General features: G+C 48.0%; 1 protein-coding gene across 5 annotated transcripts in view; it reads right to left on the reverse strand.

Annotated features, from left to right (window-relative positions):
* The window catches only part of LOC135900241 (growth/differentiation factor 11-like), a 232,362-nt gene that overhangs the window by 22,274 nt on the left and 197,061 nt on the right, over nt 1-13,027 (reverse strand). For all 5 annotated transcript variants that reach the window (XM_070531937.1, XM_070531936.1, XM_070531940.1 and 2 more), the window contains 2 exons: nt 4,502-4,704; nt 2,847-3,032 (listed from right to left, as the gene is read on the reverse strand). In XM_070531937.1, the coding sequence (XP_070388038.1) occupies nt 2,847-3,032; nt 4,502-4,704 (389 nt within the window). The remainder of the gene's footprint in view (nt 1-2,846; nt 3,033-4,501; nt 4,705-13,027) is intronic.

Raw genomic sequence — 13,027 nt, forward strand, 5'->3', positions numbered from 1 at the left:
GAACAAGGCACCGTTTTTTCCAGCATGGCGCGAATAAACGTCGTAAATTCTAATACGTGCAGTTCCGAGAAGTTCCACGCCGTACAAACCGAACATTTTAGCTCCAATGCCGTGCACAATATCTTCTTCACGGAAGTGCTTGCCACACACGCGATAATTAATGTTGGGCTGCTTCCCCATTCTAAGCTTTATCAAACATGCATCCTGCTGCTGCGTGGGTTCGAGTACGCATGAAAACTCGCACTCGGCTCTGTCGATCGTATACGTTCGGCACAGGGGCATCGAGCAGTAATCCGTGCTGAAACAATAAACCAAATTACTGCCTTCGGGATTAAAGAGCAGCGAGCAGCGCTGGCACGGCTGGCGGCGGCAAAAGCGAGTCACGTGATGTCGTTTACTACGTCACAGCGATGGCAGCGCCGGTCTCTGTGGTGGCCCTCGAGGCCAATAGAGCTTTTTCACGGAATAGTTTGCTCTAAAGGAACGAGGTAGCGCTTTGGGAGGCACGTTGCCTCAGGCGAAAGCGAAACGATTACCGCTTCTACGCTACTACTGCGAGATAAGCTGTCATAAATGCAACTGGGCGATGGCTAACGCACTGTCCTTCATCCATGCTATACACAGTATGTGGAACGATAGAGGGAGCACGTGTGTAGTAGTTGGCTGCAAGAATAGTGACCGGCATTTAAGGAATCGAATGAATCTGTGTGGCCAAGGTGAGGAGCAATGCAGCAGCAATGAGAAGCTGAAGATGCCGAGCTGCGTACTCGAGTATACGGCCACCATCGCCGTCGTCGGCAGACACGCTGCATGTATACTGCTCACGGCAGGCCAAAGTTATATCTTTCCTCAGACTCCCTACAACTGCTTCTGAGCCCCATCCTTAGCTGTCGTTCTTGTGAGTGTTGCTATCTCTCACGACTATACTTATATTTACCCGCTTTATCCTTCTGCATTTGCACACCGTCATTCGCGGTTCGCTTTTACTGAATTGGCGGAGGTCGCGGGAGGCATGAGGCGGTGGAGCCGCCCTGACTGCGTCCTCGTGCATGCATGCCTGCTTGATTTCGCGGGGAACGCGGGCGCTGTTATCTCGCAAGACGATCGAGGACCTGGCGTCGAGCTCAAGCGCGCGCTGTTATTTAGAGGTCGTCTTGTAACAAAGCAGCACAAGAACGGCATGGCGTCGGCGCGCCGTGGCGGCCGCGAAGATCCAGAGCGAGCCGCGTCAGCGTCCTCTCGGCGCGCCGCTGTCATGCAGATCCGCGATCAACAAGGTCTCCCCCGGAGGTCAGCCCGCGTTAGTGGCTGGGTGGGGGCTATTCTGGACATCGCCAAATTCCGCCACATTGTTGAATTCGCCATCTTGACAATTCTGATTGGCTGACACGGCTGCTACGGCCTCTGTGATTGGCTCAAAACGCCAACCCTATAGCGCAATTCGACAGCGTACGGAATATCATCCCCGTCCACTCAACCTGCCTAATGTGTAAGATCACGCGCCAGCGCGACTTCAGTTTCTTCGCTTTCTCTCTAAACATGGTGTCATGAAATGAGGAAAAGAAGAGCGCTGCCGAAATGAGACACGCATCGACGGTACACGTGCACGTAATTGGCGAACTCCATGGTGCAGTTACCCGATTCCTGCACTTGCATAATGTACACCATGGATCACAGGGTGAATCACTATAAGGGGGTCGCAAAGTCATGCGTCGAATCGCTACAGCGAGTAAATTGAAAGACTATATATCGGTCGAAGGCGAGCAGCTCTGAAAGGAAACCTATATAGCTGCTCAAATCAATTAAAGGTATCTTGTATTCACAGCATAATGGGCGCGGACTGCTATATGCGCAGTCATGGATATCTGAAATGCTGCGCGGGAGCGAATCGAACAAGCTAACATCCTGAAGGGATTTCTAACGCGTCATCATCATCGCCAACAGCAAAATCAAGGCCGTGCACTTAAGGGCAAAGACCTCTCCTCAATATTTTTAACCGTTCCTATTCCAAGAAAAAGAAAGAGACAAAACAATGATTACAAAGGTCAACCAGACAAACTTCCCGGAATTGTACGCATCAGAATTTACTATGTTTATTCGGGCCATTTTGGAAAGGACCTTGCTCCCGCAGCAGTGCCATCGCAGAACCTTCCTGTCCGGCCCTTGGACCGTCCAGACCACACCGAGCTTCACCGGAATCGGGAGCTGGAGATAAGCTCGCGGCTGATTTCCTTCGGGTTGCATAAATTGTGGGAGATTACGGGCAACGTGCAATGCGGAACCTGACGATTCGACAACAGTATACTGCTGGCGTTCGGCTATACGAAGTGCGTATATATATGTACGCACTCTTCGCATCGGCGGTGAAAGTCCGACCACCGATTACAAATATATGAGCAAAGAGAGCGAAAGAGATATGTTTGCTTTAAAAAGGAAAGGAGTGGTCACGGAGCGCGCGCCAGGTGATGTACGGTCATTTGGTACAACTACGTACAGGCCAGAACGCTTCAACAACTGCATAGTTACGCACGAATCACCTTCTGCGCCCAATGACGGCATATATCTTTAGAACTATGGAAATGTACTGAAGGACTGAAAGAAGGACATTCCCGCGTCTTCCGGTCATTGGGAATTGGACCACAGCGAATGGAAGTCGGGATTTCTCTTACACTTGCTTTTCCTAAATAATTATTTCTTTTTTTCTTTGCGCTGCAGCCACGATGCCCCAAACCTGTGTCATCATAACCATCCACTGGTCTTTACGCTTCGTAAACTCGAACATTCCACTTCGTCTTTGCAGTTAAAGGCGGCATTTGTGGTCGCAAGTATACACTGTACACACTGACCAGGGCGTCCCTTCCAGGCGGCGGGTCCACAGTGACGTGCACTTTGCGGCCTTCGGAGTCGTAGGCGTGCACCACGATCCCCAAGTTGTCCTTTCGATGGCGGAACCAGTGCGAAACCAGCTTTCTGGCGTCCATCTGCACCCAGAACCCTTGCTGCAGGTTACCCTTCTCTTCTTTCGTCCGCACCTGCGACAAAAGAGAGCGCGCCACGTGTGTGTCAGATGTGCCTTCTGTTGTCCGTGTCAAGCTTGCGCTATAACAAAATAAGTAATATGCGAAACAGCGTGCACCGCTGCATATGGATGACATCCCATGGAAGGCGGGCAGCTTATGTAATCAGACCCCTCTGCACAGTACAGCAACAGCACAGTAGATATAGGTGTATAAACGTAGGCTTCGATTAACGCTGGAAATGATAAACATGATGTTCCTCATGACGGCGAGACACAAGTCGCAAGTATAAATATTCTACAAATATTCTACATAGAAAAGCGACCGCCGTGGCCGGGATCCGATCCCGCGACCTCGTGCTTAGCAGCCCAACACCATAGACAGCTTTCAAATAAGAGGAGAACTTCTTACACGTAGTGCAAAGTGCACCCGCTCGCGCACACGCTCAGTGCAAAGCTGTTATGAAAAGTGGCGGAGCTCCCTTAATTGGACGGGTGAGAGAGAAACGCAGCGGCGACAGACGTATGCATTTACATGTGCACTACGTATACTGGCCACACACACATATTCCAGATAAGTGAAAAGCCGTATAGCAGAGGAAGACAGCACGATCCCGCTGACTCGATGAAAAGGATCACATACATACATACATACATACATACATACATACATACATACATACATATATATATATATATATATATATATATATATATATATATATATATATATATATATATATATATATATATATACACACAAAGAGAGTGAGAGAGAGGCCATTTAATATTCGGAGGCCTGCAGACGGCCATTTTGTTCCGAAAGTGAGTCGTGGCTTTATAAAAGTGCAAAGCAGCTAGTTCATTCTTCAAACTGAACGCCATCGAGCAAGGCGACCAATAGAGCTCGAGCTGGGAATAATTAAAGGGGGCAAAAAAGGATAGCTCGAGGTGGGGTGGGGGCGAGGCGAACAAAAGCGAGGCTCCGAATGGGTGGGGAGTGGCCGCGCTGTCACCATTCGTCAGGCAAACGAGCCGCTGGAACCGGTTTACGAGGCGCCGAGCAAGCTATAGGGAGCGTGTGGAGGGAAAATAATCGTAACAATAAAAAAAAAAAAGAAGGGGTTGTGGTGCGGGAAAGCTTAAGAAGGCGCCACGACAGCGTCCTTTTGACCCCCTCCTTGCTCCTGCGAGACTCAGCGAACCTTACGGAACCATACGCCGTCGCCCGTGGAAACCGACGCGTCCTCTCCCCGACAGCTGGCGCCGTTCGGCCCAGCCAAGCGGCCGAGAATGCAACTACGGCTGAAACATTCGCTCCCTTTGCAGCCCGCCCAAAGTGGCAGGCCGCACTTCTTTTTTTAATCCAGCGGTCGTGACTGTGCTGTGAAATGAACAACAGTGCATTCGAATGCTTGAGATCAGCTTAGGAAAACATTATTGAGCACTGCGTCTCTTATAAGAAGGTGTGCGCAGGAGGCATACCTTGACGAGGTGCAGTTGAGGTGCGAAAGCGGCGTCCCTTGCCACTTGGTAGAGCGTGACCCAGACGGCCGCCGAGGAAGACGACTGGTTTGAGCTGACGAACACCCAGAGATGCGCCTTGGACACGTGCAGGTTGAGCGCCGCCTCCGAGAAGCGGAAGTGGACCGCCTGCCACTCCGGCACCAGCCCCATCTCGGGAGGCGCTGCGTCCACGCGAGAACAAAGACACGCTGCCTTCAACGCGGTGTTTTTTGAAATGTGACGTGAAAGAGAAAAAAAAAAATCGTGCAAAAACCAACGACGATGACTGTCGATGTAAGCGAACAGTCGAACGCTTCTACACTCTATATAAACTAAGCTACACTCTTCAGGTACAAATGTGTGAGTTATAGACCGATTTACACCCTTATGCAACTTTACGGGTGTAAATAATCTTACAGTGTACCGTAGAAAGCTATTTGCTTTCTTAGAAGAATAACGTGCTTGAAGGCGTATGCTAGTTGCAGTGAGTATATTAGGTTTGTTGTTTTAGTGCGCAATCCCGAACAGAGCCGAGTTAACCGGCACATCTGTATATCGCTAGCGATAGTACTGACGGCTATACATATAAGCGGATTCGGCAAAGGTGTGTTGTCTCCAACGGCGAGGAGGAGGCCGGCGTGGAAGGTGACTGCCATCCTCCTCTCTCACCGCCCCCACAGTGGAGAAGGCGGCGGGAGAAGAGGAGGCCTGCTGTCCGTCCCGAGCAATCCAGTACGGGCCGATTTACGCTCGAGCCGCCCATCGCCGCAAGCCGCACCGCACGCTTGCGGTTGCGCGAAAAATTGCACGTATCCAGCACTTGTGCACAAATTACCGTTTATATTGTGTAGACAGCGTATACCTTACACATTGTAAACCGAAATTTGTGCACAAGTGTTTGATACGTGCAATCTATCGCGCGACCGCACGCGCGCGGTGCGGCTTGCGGCGTTGCGGGCGGCTCGAGCGTAAATCGGCACTCAACCTGCGGACGCCCCGAAGCTCTTGTGCAGTGGAGTTCGGTGACGAACGCGCCCCGAAACTCGGTTAGAGGTAAACATTCGGCCAGATGGTTGGGGACAACTAACTGCACTGTTTGGGGACAACTCAAGTAAATAGCGAAGAAAGCTGCAACGAACATTTATTATGAAAAACCCAACGTATCGGAGCCCGACCGGCTCCTCCAGGCGTGAGGCATAGCAGTGTTATTTGCGTGCTCTTTAACGTTTTTTCACGCTTTGACAGGCGCACGGATACTTTTTGTAGTCCTTGAGAGGAAACGGCGGGAGCTGTCGCTGACGAACGATTGATAATGCCTGGCATCTCTTGGATGTGCCACGATTAAAAAAAAAAAAACAATTCACGCAGGAACTCCTCGGGGAGTTCCTGCGTGAATTGCGTGAATGGAATCTATAAGTATGCGTAAGCATTGTACCACTTGCTCATCTCAACGCAGCGCAGTGTCATTATCGATGTTTTGAAGCTTGATACGGCCGGTATATAAACGACAGCGCTGCGGCAACACGAACTGCTGCGGACTGCTGCGGACTGCAGCAGTTCGTGTGCAAGGTGAATTGAAGCAAGCAAACTACTGGCAGGTGGCGGGGACAGGTGCGCTGATCAAGTTCCGATTATTATAAGCTAGTATCGCTCTTTAGTGCCTTGTCCATCGGCGTCGAACCATTATGCGCCGCGCGGGCCGTATCTTGAACGCGACCTGCAATGCAGGCACAGTGCCGACTACTGATAGCTTCGCGCGCTGTGTTCTCACCGCTTCGCGTTGGAGAGAGACGCGCGCCGCGGGCCCATATCTTGAAGACGATCTGCAGCGAGAGGGGCACGGAGCGGCGTGTGCTGAGAGATTTGTGGGCGTTGTGTTCTCGCTGCTTCGTTTGCGTGGATGCGACAGGCAGAACGAATGTAAAGCCACCCTAGCCCTCACTGCTGGGGGCTCTATCTGCATTCTATGCGTGATTCCAAAGAATGCATGTGCACTTTTCGCTTCACTTTGGTAAGTGCTTGACGCCTGTTCGACCTCCAAAGCGGGTCGGCCCGGTATTGCACTATCTCCGGGATCGGCCCACATTGCGTGACGGCCAGTTCTCGTTGGGTAAGCATATATAGACATGCTTCCATATTTAAAAGGAGCCGACGCCAGTGGTTGTTTTCTCTCTCCAACACGAGAGCGGGTCGTGGCTAATCTGGTGATCGAAAAGCTCGCAGTGTTCTGCCACAGCACTGCGCGTTCTCTGTTTATGTGTCGAAGGTCATCGCTGCAGTGTTGACGAATTATCCCTTCCGGGAAGTTGCTATATATAGTTTGGCCAATATATGTACGAAGCGGCGCATTCGGCGCAGGTAATCTTGTACACAATGCTCTGCGTTTTTTCCGCAGGACAGCTGTCTTTTGGGCGAGGGAGGCTCGAGGCTGTAGCTGACCGTAGGGAGATGGTTGTGAGCGACGTCGACCCTTCGCAGCACACGCGTGCTAATGTTACGCGCCGGCCTCTGCATCGGCCGTGAAAGTCCGACCTTCCACGAAAATGAGCGGAAGAGACATAGAAAGGCTATAGACACTTTAAAATGTGGACAACGACTGGCCAATGTATTCTGCGCATGGAAGGAATCAACTGCGTGCCGTGCATATCTTTGCTTTTGCTTGTTTTTCAGCTGTCCTTAATTCCTTGCTAAATTCGCATCCTTTGCCTCACAGGAGACACTTTCAGGTATAACGTCTGTCACGCTTCACGTCCGGCCTTTTCAAAAAAATATTACGTCTAATTATATATATATATATATATATATATATATATATATATATATATATATATATATATATATATATATATATATATATATATATATAGTCATGATCATGGCCAGTGTCAGTGTCATGCACTTGAGCGCTGGCCCCGCTGAATAAAGAGGCCTCCCCACTCTGACGCTCGACATCGCCTCTGGAACCGCGGCAACCCGCACCTCTGACTACCGATCGGAAAACCAGATTGCGCAGTTTTTGGAGGCTCGCCGAATTTTCATGGCTCGCGCGGACTACAATTCCTCCAGAGTGCCCGGCCAATACTTAAATATATTGTTTGTAGAAGATGCGACTGTTCAAGCGCTGACTGATACGGCAGCTATTTCCATTATTCACGCTGACTTGTGCTCTATACCACACCTTACAACGGACCTCTTCTACCTGGCGCAATCGACGTTGTAATTCGGCCATCGGCGCCGTGTATGCCGCTCGAGTGTCCATTGACGGGATACGACGCCATATTCAGCTCGCAGTGCTGCAGTCTCTTTTGTGCTCGCGTGCTTATTCTAGGGTGGGACTTTCTTTCCGCGTGTGCATGCTTTCATCTCGTGCCGATAACGCCTCGGACATTTGACAGACCCGGACAATTCAGACGACGATTGTGTGGGGCTACGAGCAACTTCTTGCAGCTAACTCTGACATCACCAATGGTGACGTTCTAGTTTTGCCGTCAGCCCGTTGCCTATCCAAAGGGATTGCACTAGCGCCCAGCCTTGTTTGCTTCACGAAGGGCACGGCCATTTTTGCTGTACTGAACCCAACCAATGATTCCATATTGCTTCCTAAAGGCGCTGTTGTCACGTGCGTCGTCGACACTCAGTCTGTCTCTATGGTCACCTTGAATACCGAAGTTCGACAATCACATATACAGCTATAGATACGGTTCCTGCTTCCGTTCTCGCTATAGTGCAGTCAGCTCCGATTTGACCCCACAGAAGACGAAGAAGTTACAGGCACTGTTGGCCAAGCATGAAGCCTCCTTCGACGAGTATTTTCGGCTTGTAGGACAGATTTCTGCGATGGCTCATCGCATATCCACAGATGGAACTTCTATCGTGCGTCGTCGACCACATCGAGTCGCTTCCGCCGAGCGTCAGCTCATCGACACCCACGTTGCAGGCATGCAGAAATGAAGCATTATCCGTCCCTCCTCGAGCTGTCGAGGAGGGACGGATTTCGTTTTGGTGCGTAAGAAAGACGGGTTTTCAGGACTACGCCAGTTTCGAGATAATGATATTGAAAATTTGCGACAAGATACACTGGCGTTCCATTTACTTTTGCGCTTCAATGCACAAAACAGCGTTTCCTTGAAAACGTAAGTAAGACAAGAGTGCATTTTTACCGCAATTCTGACGGCGCGTATCTGGAAATCGTCCTCCATCCTCATAATTTGTTCTAAGTCGATATTCCTTGCATACTCGTTAGCTACAATTCTTAGATTAGAATATGTACCGTAAAGTAATGAATTAAGATGTTTAACAGTGTATTAAATATTCACTTAAACATTTTGCTTACTCATAGAAGTAACGGCCGCCTCAATCGAGTAATTCAGAACAAGGGTTAGAATTGTGCTACCTACCACACGCAATATCTAAAAATTTGGTGCAGTAAAAAAAAAACCATTTTATATAACTATACGGGAACAGCAAACGAAGTGTCAGCCGCCTCAGACGAAAGAAGAAAAAAAATATGCCGCTTTAGAGTTTCACGCAGTGTGACACTATACATATGTATCAGTGGCGTAGCCAGAAATTTCGTTCGGGGGGGGGCTCAAGTTGCAGCTCGGCCACCTCCTTATGAGGAAGCATTAGCTGAAGTGCTCCTACCTAAGTACATGTAAAAGGAAAATTCGTTTTTCTCGACAACCACTGCACCAAATTCGACGAGGTTTGTTGCATTTAAAAGAAAAACTTAAAATCTAGTGTCTGTTGGTTTCGAATTTTCGAGTTAGGTCAGCAATTTTTCATTAATATTGGCAAGAATTGAAAATTTTCAAAAAACGGAACTATCAAGTTTGCAACTCTCTAACTCAACAACGAAAAAGGGTAATTCAATTCTGTAAATTGCCTCTGATAGTACATCTAAAGCGAACAATATTGATATGTTACACATGAATATAAAAAAAATGTAATAATATGGCAATACAGCTTTTGCAGAACCCTTGTACCCAACGTAACAAATTCACGTAAGATGCAAAATGACATATCGAATTTGTCCGCTTTGAATAATCTCGTAGATGCCGTTTACAGAACCGCAATATCTAATAATAATATATGGAGTTTTACGTGCCAAAACCACTTTCTGATTATGAGGCACGCCGTAGTGGGCGACTCCGGAAATTTTGACCACCTGGGGTTCTTTAACGTGCACCTAAATCTAAGTACACGGGTGTTTTCGCATTTCGCCCCCATCGAAATGCGGCCGCCGTGGCCGGGGTTCGATCCCGCGACCTCGTGCTCAGCAGCCTAACACCATAGCCACTGAGCAACCACGGCGGGTAGAACCGCAATATCTGTTCTTGACGCAGAGTTATGGATTTGTAAACTTCACTCACGCTTCTATTTTTTTCGAACGGTCGTATATGTGAAAATCTTTTTAACAAAATTCAGGACATAACTCAAAATTCCGCTTCCAACAGTCGCTAGAACTTGACTTTCTAGCTCAAATGCAACAAATTTGATTAATATCTGCCCAGTGGTTATCTCAGAAAAACGTTCTTGCGTTTTTCATGTATTTGAATAGGCCGCGTCAGAGTTGGGCTCGAGCTAAAGCTTCCTCTTAAGAGGAAGCTTTAGCTCCCTTAAATTCCGCTAAAAGGTGAATTCCTTTTTCTCGGCAACCATTGCATCAAATTTGACGAGGTTTGTTGCATTTAAAAGGAAAACTTCAGCTCTAGTGACGGCTGGTTTCGAATTTTTCATTTAGGTTGTCAATTCTTTATTGAAAATCGACCAAAATCGCACATTTTTCGCAAACGAAACTACCAAGTTTAAAACTCTAACTCAACAATGAAGAATGATATCACAATTCCGTGAATAGCACCTAATAGTACATCTACAGCGGACAAAACTGATTTGTTACACTTGAATCTCAGTAAAGATAAGTAATATGGAAATGCGGCTTTTGCAGAACACTTGTACACAGCGTAACCAATTCATGTAAGATACAAATTTACGCGCCACGTTTATCCGCTTTGACTGTTATAATATGTGCCGTTTACAGAGCCGCAATATCTGTTCTTGATGCAGAGCTGCTAGTTTGTAAACATCGTGCTTCTATTTTTTTCGAACTTTCGATTTTTTCAACATATTTTAAACAAGATTCAGGCGCTAAATCGAAATTCCGCTTCCAAGAGACACTAGAATTTAACTTTCTCAAATGCAACAAATTTAATTAAAAGTGACCCGGGGGTTATCTCAGAAAAGCGTTTCTGCGTTTTTCATTTATTTGAATAGGCCGCGTCGGAGTTGGGCCCGAGCTAAAGCTTCCTCTTAAACAATTTTCCAAGGGATCAAATACATGAATAACTGCGCTGCCATTGCCAAAGATGCTGCAAACGAGTTCTTGAATGCTACGCAATGTCAAAAAAGTAAAATATTTGTTTTTTCATAGAAGAATATACTCGTATGTGCCAAAAATTGTGCCCAAAATAAATTATACCAATGCTTTCATGTTTTTGTCTATTTAATAAGTAAAGAAAATATCACATGAACTTTAGAACTATATCAGTTAGAAACCAGCAAAGGAGCGCATGTAGCTGATATGAAATATGTAAAGGCCATGAAATGAACAAATTGAGGACAAATACGTTAATGAAACTGTCGTTCAAGAACCGCGTGTTTACATTCTTGTACATATGCAACGACCAGTGAAAAATATCAATGACGTTGTCATTTTTCCAATGTATTACGCAGGATTAGCTATCACCGGTCGAGTATCGTGAGTAATTGCACCTAAATTATAGTCGCAACAGAGAGAACGTATAAAAAGCAGGAGTTTTGCAAAATAAACGAGGGCGAGTCAAATGAAAGTGAGCCAATGCGAATATATGACAAGCGGGGTGCTTTATTTAAAAGTAGTCTCCTTGAGAATTTCGACATTTGTCCCATTGTCTAACGAGTTGCGTGATTCCCGTCTCATTAAACTCATTGGGTTGCTGCTTGAAAAAGTGCGCAACTGACCCTTTGACATCATCGTCCGACACGATTCTGGTTCCCTTGAGCTGTTTTTTCGGTTGCCCCAAAATGTGGAAGTCGCAAGGCGACAGGTCTGAGCTGTATGGCGGATGTTGCAGTGCTTCCCACTTGAACATTGCCAGTTTTGTATTACCAACATCAGCGACGTGGGGACGGCATTGTCGTGGAACAAGAAGACCCCATTCGTCAATTTTCCACATAGTTTGTTCTTGATTGTGACACGCAGCCGATCCGGCGTTTCACAACAACGAAAAGAATTGATAGTCTCTCTAGATTTAGCAAATTATATCAGCAATGGCCTCTGACGATCGAAAAAAAAGTCAACAACACCTTCCCGGCGGAAATGATGGCCTCTGCGTTCTTTGGGCGTGGTAAATTCTAATGTTTCCACTGTAAGTTTTGCCATCGTGTTTCAGGCTCGTAGTATAGTGGCACCATGATTCGTCCCCAATCACAATTGCAGCCAAGAAGTCGTCACCCTCATTGCGTTACGGGATCAGATGAGTCGAGGCAGCGCCGAACTGCTCCGCCTTCTGGTGGTGGTTAAAAATCTTGTGCATCCATTGCGCACACAAGAGCCGATAACCGCGACGTTCATTAATTATGTGACTTCCGGTACATGGGCCTTGGCGCGAAATCCAGCCTGAGTTCGCAATGTTCGCAGTGAAATGTCTTTTCGAGCGTGAAAAAGACATTCTAGACAAAATCCAGAATGATTTTCAGCGCCGGGGGTTGCTTTGGTCGGCGGTGCATAGACAGCACGAAAAATTTCGGGGGGGGGGGGGGGCTGAAGCCCCATAAGCCTCCCCCCCCCCTCTGGCTACGCCCCTGATATGTATATACCCTGTGTCCCAGCTCACGTTAGCCAATATATCTGCTCAAGAAAAGAAAACATAAAAAAATAGAAAAAACACTGTGCAAGATACACTTATGAAACCTATGCGGTATTGGGTCGTCAGTCCAACAAATGAACGCCGAAGGTCTTAAAATCGCATCTTGCACCGTATTTCTTTCATAATTTTTCTTCTTTTTTCGTTGAACAGCTTGGCTAACGTTAGCTGGGACACCATACATATATAACAAGGCTGGACAAAAGGGACGGCGCGCCGTCCTTGGCAGCTGTCGCACGCAGCCGTCGCACGTAGCTGACGGCAGCAGCAGCAGCAGCAGCAGCATGCATTCGCGAGAGCAGTCAACTCGGCCCAACCGAGCAAGGCACGCACAAGGCGAGCCTGCATGCAGCTAGCGCGATTAAGACGAGATGGACGGTCAGATAGATACGTGGACGCCGAGAACAGCACGCGACCCCGGCCGTGCGGCGCGGCTGGCGCCAAACCAGCGGTAGCTCTAAATAACGCAACCTGACAAGCCTCCGGGCGGGGAGAGAGAGAGAGCGAGCGGTTAGGCATGCAAGCTGCGGCTCTCGGACGCGCTTCGCGACCGTTGATCGAGGTGGCGACCGCGCGTGCGTCTCTCTCCGGCGCGCGCGTG

This window comes from Dermacentor albipictus, chromosome 1, assembly GCF_038994185.2.
Source record: "Dermacentor albipictus isolate Rhodes 1998 colony chromosome 1, USDA_Dalb.pri_finalv2, whole genome shotgun sequence".
In the NCBI taxonomy this organism is placed as follows: Eukaryota; Metazoa; Arthropoda; class Arachnida; order Ixodida; family Ixodidae; genus Dermacentor; species Dermacentor albipictus.